Source organism: Piliocolobus tephrosceles, chromosome 14 (assembly GCF_002776525.5).
Source record: "Piliocolobus tephrosceles isolate RC106 chromosome 14, ASM277652v3, whole genome shotgun sequence".
In the NCBI taxonomy this organism is placed as follows: Eukaryota; Metazoa; Chordata; class Mammalia; order Primates; family Cercopithecidae; genus Piliocolobus; species Piliocolobus tephrosceles.
Window position 1 is genome coordinate 24,140,809 of NC_045447.1, and position 19,281 is coordinate 24,160,089.

The following is a 19,281-nucleotide window of genomic DNA, read 5'->3' on the forward strand; positions in this document are numbered from 1 at the left end:
TTTTTTTTTTTTTTTTTTTTTTTTGATTTTTCGTAGAGACAGGGTTTCACCGTGTTAGCCAGGATGGTCTCAATCTCCTGACCTCGTGATCCACCCGCCTTGGCCTCCCAAAGTGCTGGGATTACAGGCGTGAGCCAACGCGCCCAGCCAAGTCTGTCTAACTTTCTAAACTTGATTTGAACCCAAAACTAACTTTCTAAAATTGCTGCCGTACTTTCGCATTTTGAACAACTAGGGAGTGTTTTTTTTTTTTTTAAGGTTATTAAAATGTTAGTGGATTTTATCCTATGTCTCCAGACTCAGCTTTCCTTTTAAATTATAGACTTTAAAGGTGCTTCTTACTTACCCACAGTAATGTCAATTCAACCTGTGTTTAGTATAAATGAATTCCAAGGAAATGCCCATAGAGTCAGATAGGTTTACTGACTGTTGCAGATACACTGAAACAAGTCAGGACTGAAAAGACCTTAACATCCCAAGGAAACTAGGTGGGGTGGCGGTGAAGGGGGGAAGGCAGGATTTAAATTATTTGAATTAATTCCAACTTGATCTTAATTTATATTTACTGATCACTTCCTATGTGCTCAGTCAGCACTAAGCATGCTCATATAGGCATTCTCCAAATCCTTTTGGAAATCAGGGTCACCTAGTCATCCTTTGTTTAACAAAAGGTCCATCCTGCAGTTTCTCTCTCCATTACCAGTTGGCCTAGTGATATCAAGGAAATGGTCAAAAGCCTCAATTACTTTTGCACCAACCTAATAGTTGAAATTACCCTTGCTCAGGTTAAGGACTCACTTTGAATCCTAATTTTATCCAGAGAGGAGAGACTGTCCTCTAGATGTCACTGTTGGGACTCTCCTAGATATTCTCCCTGAAGCCAGGAACAAAGAAGCCAGGGCATGGCAGATGCAGAGTCATTAGGATAATCCCTTTCCTTCTTGGAAGGATTAAAACATTTTTCAACAAATGTAAAGAGGATTCGGCACACATTCCTGGAAGCATCAGATAGCCTTAAACACTTAGGTACTTAATTGAGAAGCTCCCATCCACCAGATAATGTCATGAGCTTCATTTTAATGAACATTTCATCTGCCAATTCACTCTGCTAAGTGGCATTGCTAAACTGTGCCACTATAACAACAAAGAAAAGAGGAGTAAGGCAGAAAGAATTTACTTTACTGAATGTCTCTTCTAGCCACAGGCCACACTGATCACTTGACATCCACAGTCTCATTGCATCTTCATGACATCCATACATTTAGGTTGATTGTTTTAATTCTCACTTAATGGATATGGCAACTGAGGCTCAGTAAGGGGAAATGACAGATCCAGAGCTAAAAGCTCTGACCAGAACTCAGGTGCTCTTTTTGTGATGCATTGTGTATTCCTTGTTCTTATATCTAAGGTGCTGTACATCTGGAAGGTACCTGGCACTCAAACCATGTACCATCTGGCCAGGATGGTTGGCTTGGTTTGTTTTGCTATGGTAGAGCCGCCTTGAGCATACTTGCTTCTTTACGTGCCCATGTTGTAACTTGGCAGTGTTGAGCACATGGACCTGAAGTTATCTGCTGGCATTCTCCCACAAGACGGAACCCAGGAGCTCATTAGTACTTGTTTTCCCAGCACCTCCAGCTGTCTTGTCAGTTTTCAGTCCCAGTGTCTGTAGTGGCTGCAAACCCACTTCTTCCTGCATTTAGCCCTTCCTATTCCACAGGAAGACTGAAAGTCAGAGAAGAGTTCTGGATTACGAGTCAGAAGCCCTGTGCTCTGAAGCCAGCTCCACCATTTACCTACTGTGGGGTCTTGGGCCAAACTCTAGTCTCTCTGGGTTCAGTCTCACCACTCCTAAAACTAAGATCTCTGTTAGCATGGCATTTAATGACCCTTTCTGTCCAATGCTGTGAAATCTCAAAGTAAAAGCTAGTCTTAAGGTTGCCATAATCTTGACCTTCTAGAATATGGTCCTTTCAACTGCCTCAAGCAACCTCTCTTTCTCTCTCTCTCCTCTGTGTGAAACTGGCCAGGAGGGTTTTGTTAGCACATCTTTCTCTTCACCCTCTCAAACAAAACCACAGAAAGTCCCATGATCTTCCTAGAAGAGGCTAAAGCTTGGAAAGATGATTTACAAAGCCGATGCATCTGAAGGCTTTGGTCCTCAGGGAAGTTCACACAGTGCTAGGGTTGTCTGAAAGATAGACTGCCCTACAGAAGGAGTAAGGAGTCCTGGTCTCTGGTCCTCTCTCTCACTAACTCTCTGGATGACCTAGAGCCAGTCTGCCACAGGGGCAACATTGAGGAGCACATGAGTTACGTGTTTACCAAGCCTGAACCAGATAATCTCAGGGAACTTTCATTTCTCCAAACTATGCAAGTCCTTACAGAACCAGACTATTCATAACTTAGATTGTCCTCAGGGCTAAAATGTTCTGTTCTAGTACTGCAGGTGTCTGAAAACCTGAATGTGTGAAGACACAGTTTGCTACCTTGGGTAATACAACATGCCCACAAAGATAGACAGGTGCAGCTGAGACTGACTCCCCATCCCAAACCTTCCCACCCCAAACCTCCCCACCACCAGCAGATCTGGCAGAGGATGGCTGAGTCTGTACAGCCTGCTGAAATAAGCTAGGTAGGCCCTTTTAGATAGATCGTCAAATCCACACTGCTCTTCATCTATTAGATTGGTGCAGAAGTAATTGCCATTTTTGTTATTACTTTTAATACCAAAACCACTATTACTTTTGCACAAACCTAATAGGGACACTAGAGCCCAGAGAGGAGAAATCCCAGAATTCTAACTCCCAGGTCATCAGCTCAGCCGTGACTTGCAGACAGTTCTCATTTCCCCCACTCTGATGCTCTGTTCTTCAAACTAAACCTCTCCAGACATCACTTTTTGCTCCCTCTGCTCCCAATCTTCAGAATTCCAGGGACATTGCAGGATTTCAGCTGCATGTAATGCCACCATTTATAAGTCATGTTTTTCAGTCTTCATAACCAAAAAAGAAAGTTACATCATAGACTCACAGGGTGATGAGAAGACTCAGGCCACATGGCTAATGACCCGTGAAATGTTCATCTAGCTCTTGACAAGAACCTCATGACCTCCAAAGCAGCCTACCTCTTTTTTGAGTAGCACTGACTGGTCAACTCTGTGAGCTGCTGGCACTGTGACTCACAGTGTGACGTAGGTGTTTTTGGTGTAGGTCTTTCCATTGCTGCATCTGAGAAATGGGGATTAGCAGTGTTAGCTGTTAGCTGAGGGCTTCATCTCCTTCCTCTTCCACTTGGAGGTTTAGTGCTTGGGCCCCGCGGCATGCCGACAGCTTCATCAAGCATTAAAGGACAGAGGCTGTGCCCTCTTCTGGGGTCTTCTCCAAATTTAACAGCCCATTCCCTCAACAGCTCCTCTAGCTTCCTGCTTTTAGCTCCTTTCTGAACCAGCTCTGGCAACATCATTCCTAAAAGGGGCTGCCTGTGTTTTTCCCTTTAGCTAGAAACCATCTAAATGATTTTTAAAGAAAAACTAAAATATACCATGCCATTTGACTTCAGGAAATGCAAATGTTTCAAAATAAGGTGCTTTTTTTTTCTTTTTTTTTTCTTTTTTTTTCCATCCTCGGGTTTCTCAGAATTACAACTGAGGTCACCCCACTAAACATTTGAAGACCAAAGGGGAAAAAACAACAAAAGAACCAGAATGTGTGAGAGGCAAGCCTGGGCTTGCACTTCTCCAGCCACCTGTTTACAGCTCACCTGCCATAAGGAGTAAGGGGCACAGTGTGAGGGGGCCTTCGGCCAATGAACAGAGCCTGTTCTTGATGTTATGTGCTGGCCTCAGCCCAAGGCATGAGTCTTATCTTCCCATCAATCTAGCCTGACCTGCAAAGCCAGTGGGAGAATGAGGCCCCGTGTTATTCTAGCCCTCAGGCAAAAGGCAAGCCAAGCATCCTGGTTCACCTCCCTGTTGCCCTAAGTACTTACTCGGTATCCACAGAGGGAAACAAGAAAGATGAACTAGGTGATTCAATTCAACAAACATTTACAGAGCATCTGCTAGGCTGGGCAGTGGGGGTTTATAAACAGAAATCTCTGCCCTGAGGGTTCACTGTCTGATAGAAGAGGCAAATAGGCAAAGGGAAGTATCCTGGAGGAGTTGACTGCTAGGCTGTGTTTCAAACGAGGAATAACTTGTCTGGTGAAGGAGGCAGCCCAGGTAGAGAGCCCAGCAAGTGCCAAAGTGTAATGATAAATCAACATACCTAAATGGTATGTTTAGGGGGACTGCAAAGCCCCAAACTCCAGGACAGCAGTCAGGAATCCACTCGGGCAGCGGTCAGGCAGCCTGAGTTTGGATCTCTACTCCACCCCTGACTACCTGTGTGAATGTGAACAAGTCATTTAACCTTTAAAAGAGTCCATTTCCTTACATACAAGATAGAATTAATTATGGTATCTCTCTCATGGTGTGGTTGTGAGAATTAAATGAAATAACTCATGCTTAGCAGAGTACCTGGAAAATGGCTGTCACTCAACATGTATTAGTTATGATCATTCATATTATTATCACTGCTCCTCCTCATTATTATTACTATTGGAACATAAAGGGAAAGGGGAGGAGGGAAGGTAAGGGGTGAGACCAGAGAGTTCAGTAGGTTCAGAGTGAGGGACCATGAAAGCCATGCTGAGGAATTTGGGCCTGATCCTGCAGGCAAAAGGAGTCAGAAAGGGCTTCCTTGCAAACAGACTCAGCCAGATCTGTCTCCCTGACTTAATGTTCTATAGCTTAGAGTAGGAGGTTAGGCCAGGAGGACTCTCTAACCATAGTCACAATCCATTAGGAGCATAAGCAGCCATCAGTGTTGGGGTTCTGACTACACACCCCAAGAGCATGGGCTGTGGGCTGCAACAGGCAGGACCAGAGCACTGATCAGAGGATGCATGAGGATGAAACCAAGAGAATGACAGCCGACCCACTGGCCCTCACCACCAAGAGAGCTTTGGACCAGAAGCTCTATGTGGATGCAGCAGATAAGGAGGAAAATTGCCCCTGCTTCTGCTGGGGGTGCCTCTCGCAGTGAGCTTGTTCAGACAGCAGAGGGAACTCTTCATTTAACTTTCAACCACTCCAAAGCCCCCATGAAGCTATGAGGGTGGCCAGGAGGGACTTTCTCAGGGCTGGGCAGAGGTTGCAACGGGAAAGGTCGTGAGCCCAGCAGGTACTACTCGGCAATGCAGTGAGCAAACATCCCAGGGTGTGGCTGCTCCGTTGAATGGGCCTTTGGTTGCCTAGTCTCTGATGGATGGACTGAATGGTCATCTCTGGTGACATCTTTGAAAAGATATCCATGTCAGGTCAAAGATTACCCAGTTTTACACTTGGGGAAACCAAGGATCAAAGAAGAGATTTGCTCTGAATAAGTTGAATTCAAGAGTCATTGCAGGAAATGTATAATTTGAATCTTTGCATACAAAATATTAAGTAGTTACTATGATTTAAAAAAAGCTAAGCCACCATCACTAGTGAATATACGAAAAATATTTTTATTTCTTAAATACAATAATAACATAATATTATATTTGCCTCTGCCAAGGAAGCTCCAAATAGTAGGACTTCTGCTAAGATTTATTTAACCCTGTATCCTCTTAAAATTGAACACCAAGATGTTTTTATCTTTGTTGTCCAGCAAAATAGCCTAGAACAGGAAACCTGGCCTCTGGAATTAGCCATGGGCAATTCCAGCATTTACACAAACTTGCCTGAACTTAAGTGATGGTATTGACCATCTCTAGGCATCAAAGTTAACCCTGTAGGATTAGTCTGAGAACTAGATTAGCTGATACATTACCCAGCTGTAAAAGTATCCAGACTAGTTTCTGGCGTGTGGTGGGTAAGTTGACAGTATTTACTATCAGTTTTATCATTCTCACTACCACTGCCTGGCAAGGCACCATGAAACAATGTATTTCACCTGCCTGGTCCCCAGATTTTTTTCTCATCTGTAAAAGGGACTTAATAATACCCCTGTCATAGAGTTGCTGCAAAGATTAAGGAGATGAAATATGTATAGTGGCAGAAAATGGCACCTGACACATTGTAGGAATGGATGTCATATTTGTTTCCTTCCCTAATGTCCACAGTCTTCCATAAAAATCCAAGTGGTAGCAATCAATAAACAAGAATTTAAAAAATTAAAATCTTAAAATACCTGATGGCAAAATGAGAAATAAAGAGCTTTTCTCCTTATTCTCAAAATGGAAAACAGAATGGTAATTGTCTCCATCAAAGGATCATAGAAAAAGATCTGGTATCTCCAGATCCCAGAACAGCAAAAGACATTTTAATATATTATCTCCTTATTTTTAGGAAATTGCTCAGAAGACCTCTTATGTATCCTGAAAAGGGCTCCATTCAAGAAGTCATGGGCCTACCTCCAAGGTCAGTAACCAAACCCAGGAAACCTAAACATATGAAAACCGCTTCTGTGGCTTTTCAGCAACATAAGTCACAATTAGAGTCCCATGGTCAAATGTGACCTGCAGATGTGTACTGTTTAGTCTGCAGGATATTTTTTTGTAATTTGAATTTGAATGTCTTAGCAGGGAGAGTGTTATTCTCCAAAGCTACAAGTCTTCTCTTTCCTCGCCCCATTCACTCCTTTATGTTGCCTACCTGGCCTCTGTGGGCATTCATGGTCCCCACCATCACTGCCACCACCAGCCCCACCCCTCACCCCTCACCCCTTCTTATTCAGCTACCTACCAGTTTCAGCAAAGTACACAGTCCTTTTCCTAATGCAAGGGAGTCAGGCACTTAATCTCTGCCTCTATGAAGTTATTCACAAGAGAACCATAAAATTGTCTTGTCCGCAGATTGACAGTTTAATGAACATGTCAGCACAGGGCCAATTTGCATATTGCAGTGTGCTTCAGGTAAGAGATCCCTTACAAATGAAGCAGTAAGAGGCACTTTAGACTGCAGGATGAGAGAGAGATGGCCAAGATTCTCTGAATAGCCATCCTGCTCATTTTAAAAATTCAATTTTACAGTTAGATTAGTTCTCACTCTTCAGTTGAATTGCAACAAGGTTTAAAGGGAAAGCATGGAAGCAATTAAAACTAGCACGCCAGCTTCCCGGCCCTGAAAGTCACCCTTACCAGTCAGTGCTAATTTTCATGTGTTAGGACTTAGAGACTCACCCTCCAACACAAACTTCTCAGTTTAGAGGGTCTGCTAATTCTCTGCTTTTCAATAAATCCCAGACGGCAAGAGCCCCTTAATAGGCACATGGGGGACCTACACGATTATTTTTGGCTGCTCTTTGAAGGAAAGAAGGCATTCAAAAATTCAGACAGTGAACCATTAGAGGATACATCTTAATGTGAAAATTCATGGCGATTCTCCTGGAAATCTTCATACCTAAATTAGTTATTAACTGAATAATATTATTCAGTTAATAATGTCCTACCTTGCACTTTCTGCAATGCCTATCAGACTCAATATTATTAAATTTCCTATCTCTGATACCTTCTGCAATGCCCATTCATGATAAATGAACAGGATAATTCCAACTTTGTGGAGAACAGAGTCCAGGAGCTTATAGTCTGAAAAGGGAAAGATCATCATCATCATCATCATAGAATAATATAATATGATAATGATTCAGTGGTAAACCATTCTATAGGAGGTAGAAGTAAAGTACCATGTGTGTTCTGACCCTCCAGCTTTGAGTATTGAAGAAAAGGAAGAGGGGTGGTTTTATACCTGTGCCTTGAGTAATAAGTAGACTCTAGAGGGAGTAACATGGAAGATATTCAGATGATTGGAACATTACAGAAAACATGGGTCTTGAATGGGAAACTTTGAATAAAGACTTAGAGTTTTGCAATGCATACCTACAATCTTCTCAATAATTCTGTTTTCTGTACTTCTCTTTCTAGTGGCAAAGCATCTAAACAAAACCAAATTGTCTTGGAACAAAGATGGCATTCTCCGTGGAGTCAGATATCAGGATGGGAATCTGGTGATCCAGTTCCCTGGTTTGTACTTCATCATTTGCCAACTGCAGTTTCTCGTACAATGCCCAAATAATTCTGTCGATCTGAAGTTGGAGCTTCTCATCAACAAGCATATCAAAAAACAGGCCCTGGTGACAGTGTGTGAGTCTGGAATGCAAACCAAACACGTGTACCAGAATCTCTCTCAATTCTTGCTGGATTACCTGCAGGTCAACACCACCGTATCAGTCAATGTGGATACATTCCAGTACATAGATACAAGCACCTTTCCTCTTGAGAATGTGTTGTCCGTGTTCTTATACAGTAATTCAGACTGAACAGTTTCTCTTGGCCTTCAGGAAGAAAGCGCCTCTCTACCACACAGTATTTCATCCCTCCAAACACTTGGACAAAAAGAAAACTTTAGACCAAGACAAACTGCACAGGGTATTAAATAGTATACCTTGCCTTCTGTCTCTTGGAAAGATATAGCTCCAGGGTTAAAAAGAGAGTTCTGAGTGAAGTATCTTTCAGATAGCAGGCAGGGAAGCAATGTAGTGTGGTGGGCAGAGCCCCACATGGGAATCAGAAGGGATGAATGGATGTCCCAGCCCAACCACTAATTCACTGTATGGTCTTGATCTATTTCTTCTGTTTTGAGAGCCTCCAGATAAAATGGGGCTCCAGTACCAGAGCAGCTAGCAACTCTGCCCTAATGGGAAATGAAGGGGAGCTGGGTGTGAGTGTTTACACTGTGCCCTTCATGGGATACTTCTTTTATCTGCAGATGGCCTAATGCTTAGTTGTCCAAGTTGCAATCAAGGACTCTTTCACACAGGAAACTTCCCTATACTGGCAGATACCCTTGTGACTGAACCATGCCCAGTTTATGCCTATCTGACTATCACTTTGGCACTGGGAGGCTGACCTTGTGCTCCACGTGACCCTGCCCCTAGGAACCCCCAGGGAAAACCAGGCCTGGGACAGCCCCCCGTTCCTGAGATGGAAAGCACAGATTTAATACACCACCACAATGGAAAACAAGTTTGAAGACTTTTACTTACAGATCCTGGACAGAAAGGGCATAATGGGTCTGAAGGGCAGTCCTCCTTTTCTGGGTTACATGAGACAGGAATGAGAAGTCAGAGAGCGAGCAAGGCAGTTAACAATGTAGGTAAATAAATAGGGTGTGGTCACTCTCAATTCACTGGCAAATGCCTGAATGGTCTGAAGGAAGCAACAGAAAAGTGGGGAATCCAGTCTGCTAGGCAGGAGAGATGCCTCTAGGTTCTTGTCTTGGCTAGAGGTCTGGTATAGAACTGGAAACCCATATCAAGGCTTATCATATAAGCCCAGCTTCTGGTATGAGAAAATTAAACTTGTATACAAAATGGTTGCCAAGGCAACAAAAATTATAAGAATTCACTATACCTTCCCCTCCCTGGAACTCAGGATCCAAGTCTAGAAAATGAAAGGACTGGGTTTGAATTGCTTCAAAACATCTTCCATCTCAGAAGACCAGCCCCTGGGAACTGAGATTCTGACACAATTTTGGAAGCTCTCCAACCAAAATAAGGCCACCCTACCCCAGTATACAACTGAAGACACTAGTAGCACCTGACTGCATCTCATCTCAGCAGAGCCAGAATATGGGGACAAAGTTCAGGGTGCCCTGCTGAATGGTGTCAACAGCAGGATCTCAAGGATGTAATGGAAAGAACTACCATGCTGACCATCCAGAATCTAAGAGACCATCTGGGTGTTTGGGAAGCCATCTGACGAGGCCTGACTCTATTCCAGTTAGGTTGACAATAATTGAGCAGCAGGCATTTTTCATTTTTGGTCAGGATAGCGTTGTGCCTTTAGCAAACGATCAGTGTGCAACAGTGATGTGGTCATCTAGACAGGGAATGGCTGCTGCATCTCCTGCAAATTATATTCCTGCTTCAAACGCCTCTCAGAAAACCAGTTCTGTAAGGGTTTTTAAATCCCCACAAAGCTGTTGACAGACAATGATGACCCTGGAAGCGGGGAGGAGGACTTCTGAGAAACAGCAACCTCTCTCCTGATTGGGGTAGCCATGAGATTTCTCTAGCTATATCCAACTTGGCATCTGTACATCATCCTCGGAGGAACATCTTATTTGTGGAAGGACCTTGACAAGCCTTTTGAGATGGAATGTAGGCCCTGAGGTTATGCTTCAGTAAAAACAAAGATGGAAGTTTCCCTGCTATACCAAAACATGGAGCAAAATTTGCATTTTTCTCAAGAAGGAGAGAAAAGGAGTAGGACTCCAGCAAAGTTTGTCAGAAGAAAAGCTAGAAAAGATTTACAAGAAAAAAAGAAAGAACAAATCAACAGCGGTGTTATGGATGAGAGGGACTTGAGAGAACAAAAATGGCTAAAGGAAAAATTTAAGTCATCTGCTGAGCAGTGTGCTATGTCAACCTCCTCCTAGGTCTCCTCTTTGAAATATTCAGTAAAGTCTACATTTCTCTTTAACTCTTTCTGTGAGTAGATTCTTTGGGAGAAGCAGGCATTGGAAGAGGTGTTGAATTCAGCAAACCAAGTGGTCTGTGGTAAAAAACAGACTTTGAGACTCAAAGCTAAAAAAAAAACAGGGAAACGGCTGGGATTTGAGTTACACACTGTGTAACACAAATGAATCTTGCTTAAACAACTCATGCATTCTTGAAAAGGTATATGCAACCCAACTGTGTGTTAACGAAGCAAATTTTCTGCCATCTCACATTCTTGCTCAAGAAAGATTTCATTTTCATTTTTCACCAACTATTCTCTAAGCAGAGGTACCTGACTTTTGCACTGTGAGTGGTTTCTAATCGCAGTCTCTGTCAAGCAATGCTTAGAAAGCCAACACCTAAAGACACAAGGGGTACATCATTTAAATGAATAATGTAACCAAACAAAAAAAAAAGAAAAGAAAGAGAATAATCATTCATAAATCAACTGATAGATATGTAGGGAGTGGGCAGCCCAGGAAGTTTAAAACTAAATTCTGTTACTCTTGAGGGTTAACCAGCCCCTGGGAATGTTATGAGCAAATGATACTCCACGAGTAAAATGATATCTATGCAAGTGAAATAAATAATTTATTTAACTGGGAACCCAGGCTACCTAAAACATATGCCTCTCTGGTAAAAACTCAACTTGAGTTCCTTCCCTTCCTCCTACCCTCCAAACCCCACCTCCTCACCACACACAGACACTCAGTGTACTTGCAGAACTTGTAGAGGAAGATGGTGAGTGAGCTGATAAAAAAATAACAAGTCAATGTAGATTCATCCAAACTGGAGTGCAGTGGTGCAATCTCAGCTCTCTGCAGCCTCCCCTTCTTGGGTTCAAGTGATCCTCCTACCACAGCCTCCTGAGTAGCTGGGACTACAGGCACACACCACCATGCCCAGCTGATTTTTGCATTTTTAGTAGAGACGGGTTTTCACCATGTTGGTCAGGCTGATCTCGAACTCCTGACCTCAAGCAATCTGCCCACCCTGGCCTTTCAAAGTGCTGGGATTACAGGCGTGAGCCACCACACCTGGCCTCTAACCCTTTTCTGAATCATATATTGACCATGTACTGAGTCTATAGAGGATAGAGACCACCTGTGTCTCACATTCAAATCACCATCCTGGAGTCACCAGGGTGAGAGCAGGGAAGAGCAGAAGAAACCTCTGAATGTGGGGGACTGTCCAATGTAAGGCTGGAAAGATGTGACCTGAGGATTTGCAGAAAGGCTACAGGAGGCCCTATCAAGGCTGGTGGGAAATAATGGAGATTGGCATAGGAGACTGGGCTCAAATACCAGCTCTCTCACTAACCACACTCGAGGACTTCACAAGTGTCTGCTCCCTGCTGGGCTTCCATCCAATAGGACTTCCATCAAGTCTGGCAGATCTCTCAGGAGTGTTCTAGAGAAGATACAGGCTGACTTCTCCATCCTTTTAATTTAAGGGGTTTGTCCCTTCCATCCCAGAGTAAGTGGTATTCCTGGGATTGTGGGAGGCTCCCTTGTTCGGCAGATTCTGCCAGCTTCCCTCAGCACTTCCTCCCTTTAGTACTTGTTCACATCAAAACCTCTTGGGGCACTAGGCTATTCTCTGAGCCATCCTTTATGTGACTGGGGATTCTGAGAAGGAATTAGATAGTAGAGTTATGGTAGAGTAACTGCTATATATTTAATTGTTTGAATATACCATAGTTTGTCCATTCTTCTATGCTACAACATTTAATTTGCTTTTAGGTTTTTGCTGTTACACACAAAGCTGCAATAAACACATCTTCTTCTTGTACACCTCCCACCCCTAGCTGCCATTTTTCTATACGGCAAAAATACTCTTGGAAAATTATAAATGGTGTCACAAAGACACTGAGTTAACCATGGCTCGTGACGGTTTAGACTCCTCTGTGATCAGAGCTCATGACCTGGAGCTTAGTCTCTGGAATCTGAATGGCTCCTTCCATACTTTCTAAGTACTTCTTTGCTCTGTACATTCATTCAACACATATATCCCAAGTGCCAGTGAATGCCAGGTCAGTTTACAACCCAACGTGGTGTGTGCTACAGCTCTGCCAAGCCACTGCAAAATCAGCCCTCATTAGTATGGGTTTGAAATATGCCTTTCAGTGCACTCTGGGGCTTCCCTGGATCTAGCTCTCTTCCTGGAGCGTAAACAAACACCAGAAAGCATGAAGGACAAGCACAGCTCCAGAAGATTTCTCCCCTAAGATCAAATATCCATATTCCTCATGGGCTCTTCTCACAGTTCTCTCCTGAAACTCTGCAATGGAAGATTGTCACTCAATGTCTAGTATAATGACTTTCCAGGTTTTTTTTCCTACCATGACCCAGAAGAAGAAATGTCATGTTGCCAACAAGGACTAAGAAAAAAAAAAAAAGAAAAAACTTACTGTGACCACCAAAATGATTTTATGATGCTCTCTTAAGTCACAACCCTCAGTTTCCAAAACACTGTTCTAGTGTGCCTTCTCCTGCTCCACATGTTCGAATGCTAAAAATATACTTTCCTTATTCTTTTGCAGCTCAGGCTTTAGTACTATTTAGTCTGAAATGGACAGAATTTTGGAATGTTTTTCCATCCAGCTAGCAAGCACATCTGTGAAGGTGTTTGGTTTTTCTGCAGCTTTACTTACAGAGGTTTTAGTGTTCAAATACGAGCTTAGTAGTTGGGGTGAGCCTAGGTGGCGGGGGAGAAGCATCCATTCTGCTGCTGTAGTCTGTTGCAGATGTGCGCTGGTTCTGGAGCCCGGCAGCAGTAGCGGCTTCCTGACTGTAGTGGTTTCCTGTTCGCAGCAGCAGTTCAGTGGTTCTAGAGGGGCAAACTTCCTGATTGCAAGATTATTGAAGAGACAGCAGCTACTATAGCAGCCCAGTTCCTAGGTGTCACATTATAGGTTGCTCCTAAAAGCTCCATCTTGATTCTGTTTCCTCAGACCTCCTGACAATTCTACAAGCCATTTAATATCCTGTGATAAACCCCTTCCTGCCAAACAAGCTAAAGTGAAGTCCCTTCTCTGCAACTGATTCCTCATGAATACAATAACAACGTGTACAAACTGACCTCACCATTAGGTACAAACCAACCCCACCATACTCATCCTGAACTTAACACTATTCCAACATTCCAAATATCAAGGACTATCTCAGTCTCTGAAGATCCTTCTTCTCAAGTCCTACTCAATTAATATCCAACTAATTCCTCCAGTTTCCTAGTTCCAGCCACCACTCCAGATACCTCCTAAGCTACAGCATTGCCTCCAGTCTTACTCTTTAAAAATCCCATCTCCACACAGCAATAGTATCTCCCCATTGTTCTTGGAATTGATAGTGATAATGACCATTTATCAAGCTCTTACATGTTATGACTTTTCCTGCACTCACTTATTTAATATTCAAAGCAACCCAATGAAATAGTCATCATTGAGCCGGGCGCAGTGGCTCACACCTGTAATTCCAGCACTTTGGGAGGCCATGGCGGCCGGATCACGAGGTCAGGAGTTTAAGACCAGTCTGGCCAAAATACTGAAACCCTGTCTCTACTAAAAATACAAAAAATTAGCTGAGCATGGTGGTATGTGCCTGTAATCCCAGCTACTCGGGAGGCTGAGGCAGGAGAATCGCGTGAACCCAGCAGGCGGAGGTTGCAGTGAGCCAAGATCACATCACTGCACTCCAGCCTGGGCAACAGAACAAGACTCCGTCTCAAAAAAAAAAAAGAAAAAGAGAAAAAGAAATAGGCATCATTATCCCCATTCTTCATTTAAGGACATTGAGAGTCTGAGACATTGAGGAGCATGGCCAGTGTCCCACAGCCAGTGGATGGTAGAGTTAGGATTTAAGACCGAGTTTGCCTAACTCCACACCTCATGCTCCAGTCACTATGAACATAGCCTTCCTAAACTCTAAGCTCTTTCTGCCAGGCCTCTCCCTATATCTCTCCTGAATGTCTCTCTAGTTTTGTGCTCAGCCCCACCTCCTTGTGCTCTATGATAAAATCACATTGCACTCCTTCCAGTTCCTCCAATCTTCCATGCTCTGCCTGGCCACTAGAAGCTTGCAGATAATTTTTCTTCTTCCTAGGATACTCCTGTCACACTCTTTTGCCTGATTAACTCCTATGATTGTTCTGATTTCCATTTCAATGTCACCTTGTCAGAGAAGTCTTCCTGACTCTGCCAGCTTCACCAATGCCTTGCTGTCTCCTTCCATATTTCCCCATCCTTAATTGCATGACACTTTACCCTTCACCCCTGGTTCTGTCTATCATTCCTCTCCAACATTCAAATTCCCAGAAGGCAGGGACCCTATCAATCTTATTCAGCACTGGGTACTCACAGCCCAGCCCAATTCCTAGGACATAGTAGATGGCCATTCAATAAATATTTCTTAAATGAATTATCAAAGAAAACCACTTTAAACGTAAGTCCATTTTAAGGAAAAGATATCAAATAAGCCATACCAAGAAAAAAAGAAAAAACAGTTCTTTTCAAAATATGGAAATGTTCATTGAAAGCCCCTATTTTTCTTAGAAATAATTTTCAGGCTGGGGATGGTGGCTCATGCCTGTAATCCTAGCACTTTGGCAGGCCGAGACGGGTGGATCACTTGAGGTCAGGAGTTCAAGACCAGCCTGACCAACATGGAGAAACCCCATCTCTACTAAAAATACCAAATTCTCCAGGCATGGTGGCACATGCCTCTAATCCCAGCTACTCGGGAGGCTGAGACAGGAAACTTGCCTGAACCCAGGAGGAGGAGGTTGCAGTGAGCCGAGATTGTATCACTGCAACTCCAGTCTGGGCAACAAGAGTGAAAAACTCCATCTCAGCAAGAGAAGAAAGAAAGAGAAAGAAAGAAAGAAAGAAAGAAAGAAAGAAAGAAAGAAAGAAAGAAAGAAAGAAAGAAAGAAAGAAAGAAAGAAAGAAAGAAAGAAAGAGAAAGAGAGAGAGAGAAAGAAAGAAAGAGAAAAGAAAAGAAAGAAAGAATTTTCAGCACTCAGGAGATAAGAATGCCTATTAGAGAAGGGTGAAATTTTTAGAAAGCAGAATCTACCTTCGCCATCTGACAACACAGAAGGAAAAAAAAATTTCTGAGCAAACTGTGGTATATTTGCTGTAGAATCCATTTCCCTTCCTACCTCTGAGATATCTATATGCTATTCTAGTCATTTTGTGATTAGAAAGAGTGAGATCAACCTTAGAAAGTTTTTTAAGTTTTATTTTATTTTTGATTGACACAAAAATAGTGTGCATATTTAGGTAGCACAATATGATATTTCAATTCATGTATACATTGTACAATAGTGAACATATCCCTTACTTTATTGAACAGATCCCTTACTTTAAACAGTTATTTCTTTGAGGTGAGAACATTCAAAATCCTCTCTTCTAGATATTTTGAAATACACCAGAAAGTTTAAAACAAACCTTGGTATACCTGAGAATCCTGAAATCCCAGGCCACCTCCTAGAGCAATTAAATTAGAATCTCTGGATTTAGAACCCAGGTATCAGGATTATTTTGAGCTCCCAAACTTAAGCCAAGTTTAAGAGTCAGTGGTTTAAATCTTTGCTGTCTAAGTTATGTCCTGGTGCCTGGTATCACCAGAGAGCTTGTTAAAAATGCAGGCATCTCATACATACCTAAAAACTGGAACAGAATTTGCATTTTAATATGATCCAAGAGATTCAGGTGCACCTTACAATCTGAAGAACACTAGTTGGATGACTTTTTCTGGTAAGTGGAGAAGATTGCTGATAATCTGGTATGTTTCTCTGTTTCCCCAAGTGGACTTTCATGAATTAACCTTGTCTTCCTTGTCTGCAGCTTATGCAAACATGAGGGTCTAAACACCACAAAACCATCAAGTCAACATGATGGTATTCATTTGTAATGATCACCAGTGAATTTTTAACAACTGCTTGTGGTTCAACTCTCTCCCTTGGGAATATTGGGCAAGCACTAGGAAGATTCTGGACAATATGTTGAAAGCTTTGGATGCAGTTTAAAAACTTCTATGGGGGCTGTACTTTCCCTATAGCCAAGGAAAGAGAAAAAGCAAGTCTGAGGGTGGCAGATGGGAAAGAACAGTGGCCTTGGCAGTTGGAAACCAATTTGAATCTGAGCTCAAGCAATTACTAACTCTATGACCTTGGCAAGTCACAGGGACTTTCTAAACTTAAATTTTCTCAGCTGTACAATGGGATGCATAATCCTTCCCAAAACTGTTGGGAGAACAAACACATAGAATAAGCTCGGAAAGTGTTTAACTCTTGGGGTATTTTATCATATTCAGTATCTGTGAAGGAGTTAGACCTTGGGGAGAGGAGTAGGAATAAATGAGTCAATGCAAGTTTGAGAAAAGTGAAACTTCCTCAAATCCACTGAAGCCTATTCCCAACTGCATTCAGAAAAGCCAGTCATTGGATCAACAAAGGTCTCTGTGAGGCCAACTCTCAAAGGATGGTTTCATCCTGCAGGGAAAACTGGACTAGATAACCAACTGACTGTTTGGGAGATGCAGTATCAGGGTCCTCTCCTTGTGCCTCTCTAGAAGCAGCACTGATTGCTCTGGCAATAAACACTTTTCCCACTTAGAAATGAGCACTTAGAAGACAAGAAGAATCCATCTCCAAATCCCAGCACACAGATCAGTGTCCTACACACCCAGTCAAGAACTGTGTGTGTCAAGAACATGATGATTTCAAGGCTGATCCTCCTTCACAACCAGGAGGCTCCAAGCAAAAACCAGCTGAAGTATTTCATCATTTCATTTCCATTGCTAGCGACGCAGATGACCTAATCTCCTTGACGTTCTGACTATGCCTTCCATTCTCACAATGAGTGTCATTTCACCAGCTGGCCGGATGCAGTCAGCATATGCCACAGTACTCAAGGGAAGAAAGGCCACGATCCATCACAGGATCAATACAATGGGATGAGTAAACAGCAAGAAAACACTGAAGGAGGTTTCATTTCTACCACCAACATTACATTCATATACTCACACAGTCCTCAATTGCATCTGGTCTTTTCATCCTCCTCATGATGTGTTTACTTAAACCGCTTTATATTACGTAAATAGATATAATTACTAACACTTACTGAATGCTCGCTCACCAGTTTTCAGGCACCACATGGAAGTCTTCAAATACTGTAGTCTACTTCATCCTCACCCTTATGAGATAGAGATGAGCATTCCCATGTTGCAGATGAGGAAACAGAGGCTCGAAGAAATGCTTAAGTATCTCTAAGTTTCAGCAGCTCATGAGCTGAAGAGCTAAGACGTAACCACCGCAGTCTGGCTCCAGAGCTATATTTCTAACCACACTACACTGCACTACCCTGAGGCTACTTGACACGGTCCCTGCTGATTCCTTTGTCCACAAGGTCCTTGCCCTTCATTCACAGCTTGTTAATTTGACCTCATTCATAAAATCTCAACTCAGACATTATTGCTCAAGAACCACTCCCAGACTGAATTAGATATCCAACCTGGACCTTGATATTCTCGCTTCTGTCTAAAAACCTACTACACTGACTATGATGGCATGATTGTATGTTTGCCTTCCTGCTGGACTGTGGGCTTCTGAGTAAGAACAATGTCAAAGTGTGTTACATCTCTCCTGCCGGTATCTAAAATGTAAAGTTATTCTTTCTTCCAGATTATTGTGGCATGATCCTCCACCATTCACACTCTACCCTGGCCTCTGGGAAGGGACACTGCTGCCTTGAGACTCTACAAGCCTGAACCTTGATACTGGGTGCTGCAGACACGAACTGCTTCTACCCTGGGTCACTGTCACTGCCAAGTGGAAAGTCATGAACTTGATGGTACCAGTCACTCTGGGTCTAAACCGACATAGCCAGGAAACAAACAGAATCATCTGGACCTGTCCATGATTTGGAATCGTGGCCCAACACTTCCTGGCCCCAGAGAGAGAAGTCTGACCACCCCCTACTCAAAGTGCCAACTCATTTCCTTCCCACAATTAATCACTTCCCAAAATGTGTGACTGTGTGAACATCAATTCCCTTCAGGGGAAATCCCCACTCCCACCTCTCAGGCTGTCATCTTACCCTATGACCCCAACCTGACAATTATGCAACAGCCCAGTATTGGTACCTTTTCCAAAGTTTAGGTGACTCATTCTTATCTACAATCACTTTGTTGTTCTAGGAAAGTTTTTGACACAACAGGCATTTGGTATATATTTCTTGATTAAATGAAAGATTAAATGAATACCATCTTAGATGTCTGCATAGTGCTTTAAAGTTTACACCACTATTCTTTCAAATAGTACAAGAGAGAACTAAGCTGTGCACTCGACTGGAAAGAAGCAGAACTGAGAGCGGAAGCCCCTGCTATTCTGATTTCTTGTCTAGAACTACACTATATTCTGAGATCACTAAACTACAACCTCAGGGGACTCTGCATAATTTTTAAATAAAGTTTTATTGGAACACAGCCACATTCATTCATTTATGTACAGTCTTTGGCTGGTTTTATACTATAATGGCAGAGTTGAGTAACTGCCGCAGAATCCAGTAGCTGTTTACATAGAATGTCTGATGGACCTACTATATATTGCTGGTGACTCCAGGTATGTTTAGATATACACACTTACAACACACACTCACACACACATACATCATAAATTCTCCCACAAAGAGAACCATATGATCACTGTCTCTATCTGAACTTTTCAATATTGTCAGCTGTGAGAGGGGAGTACAAAC

At 42.7% G+C, this 19,281-nt stretch overlaps 1 protein-coding gene across 2 annotated transcripts in view; it reads left to right on the forward strand.

The window, feature by feature from the left end:
• TNFSF8 (TNF superfamily member 8) overlaps nucleotides 1–19,017 on the forward strand; it is a 39,537-nt gene extending 20,520 nt beyond the window's left edge. The window contains exons 3-5 of one of the 2 annotated variants that reach the window (XM_023223799.2): nucleotides 6,374–6,445; nucleotides 7,948–8,046; nucleotides 18,207–19,017. In XM_023223799.2, coding sequence (XP_023079567.1) covers nucleotides 6,374–6,445; nucleotides 7,948–8,046; nucleotides 18,207–18,292 — 257 coding nt within the window. In that variant the 3' untranslated portion in view covers nucleotides 18,293–19,017. Of the gene's footprint in view, nucleotides 1–6,373; nucleotides 6,446–7,947; nucleotides 11,130–18,206 lie in introns of those variants that run through there. The other variant, XM_023223798.2, reaches the window with a different exon arrangement.
• The last annotated feature ends 264 nt before the right edge of the window (nucleotides 19,018–19,281 follow it).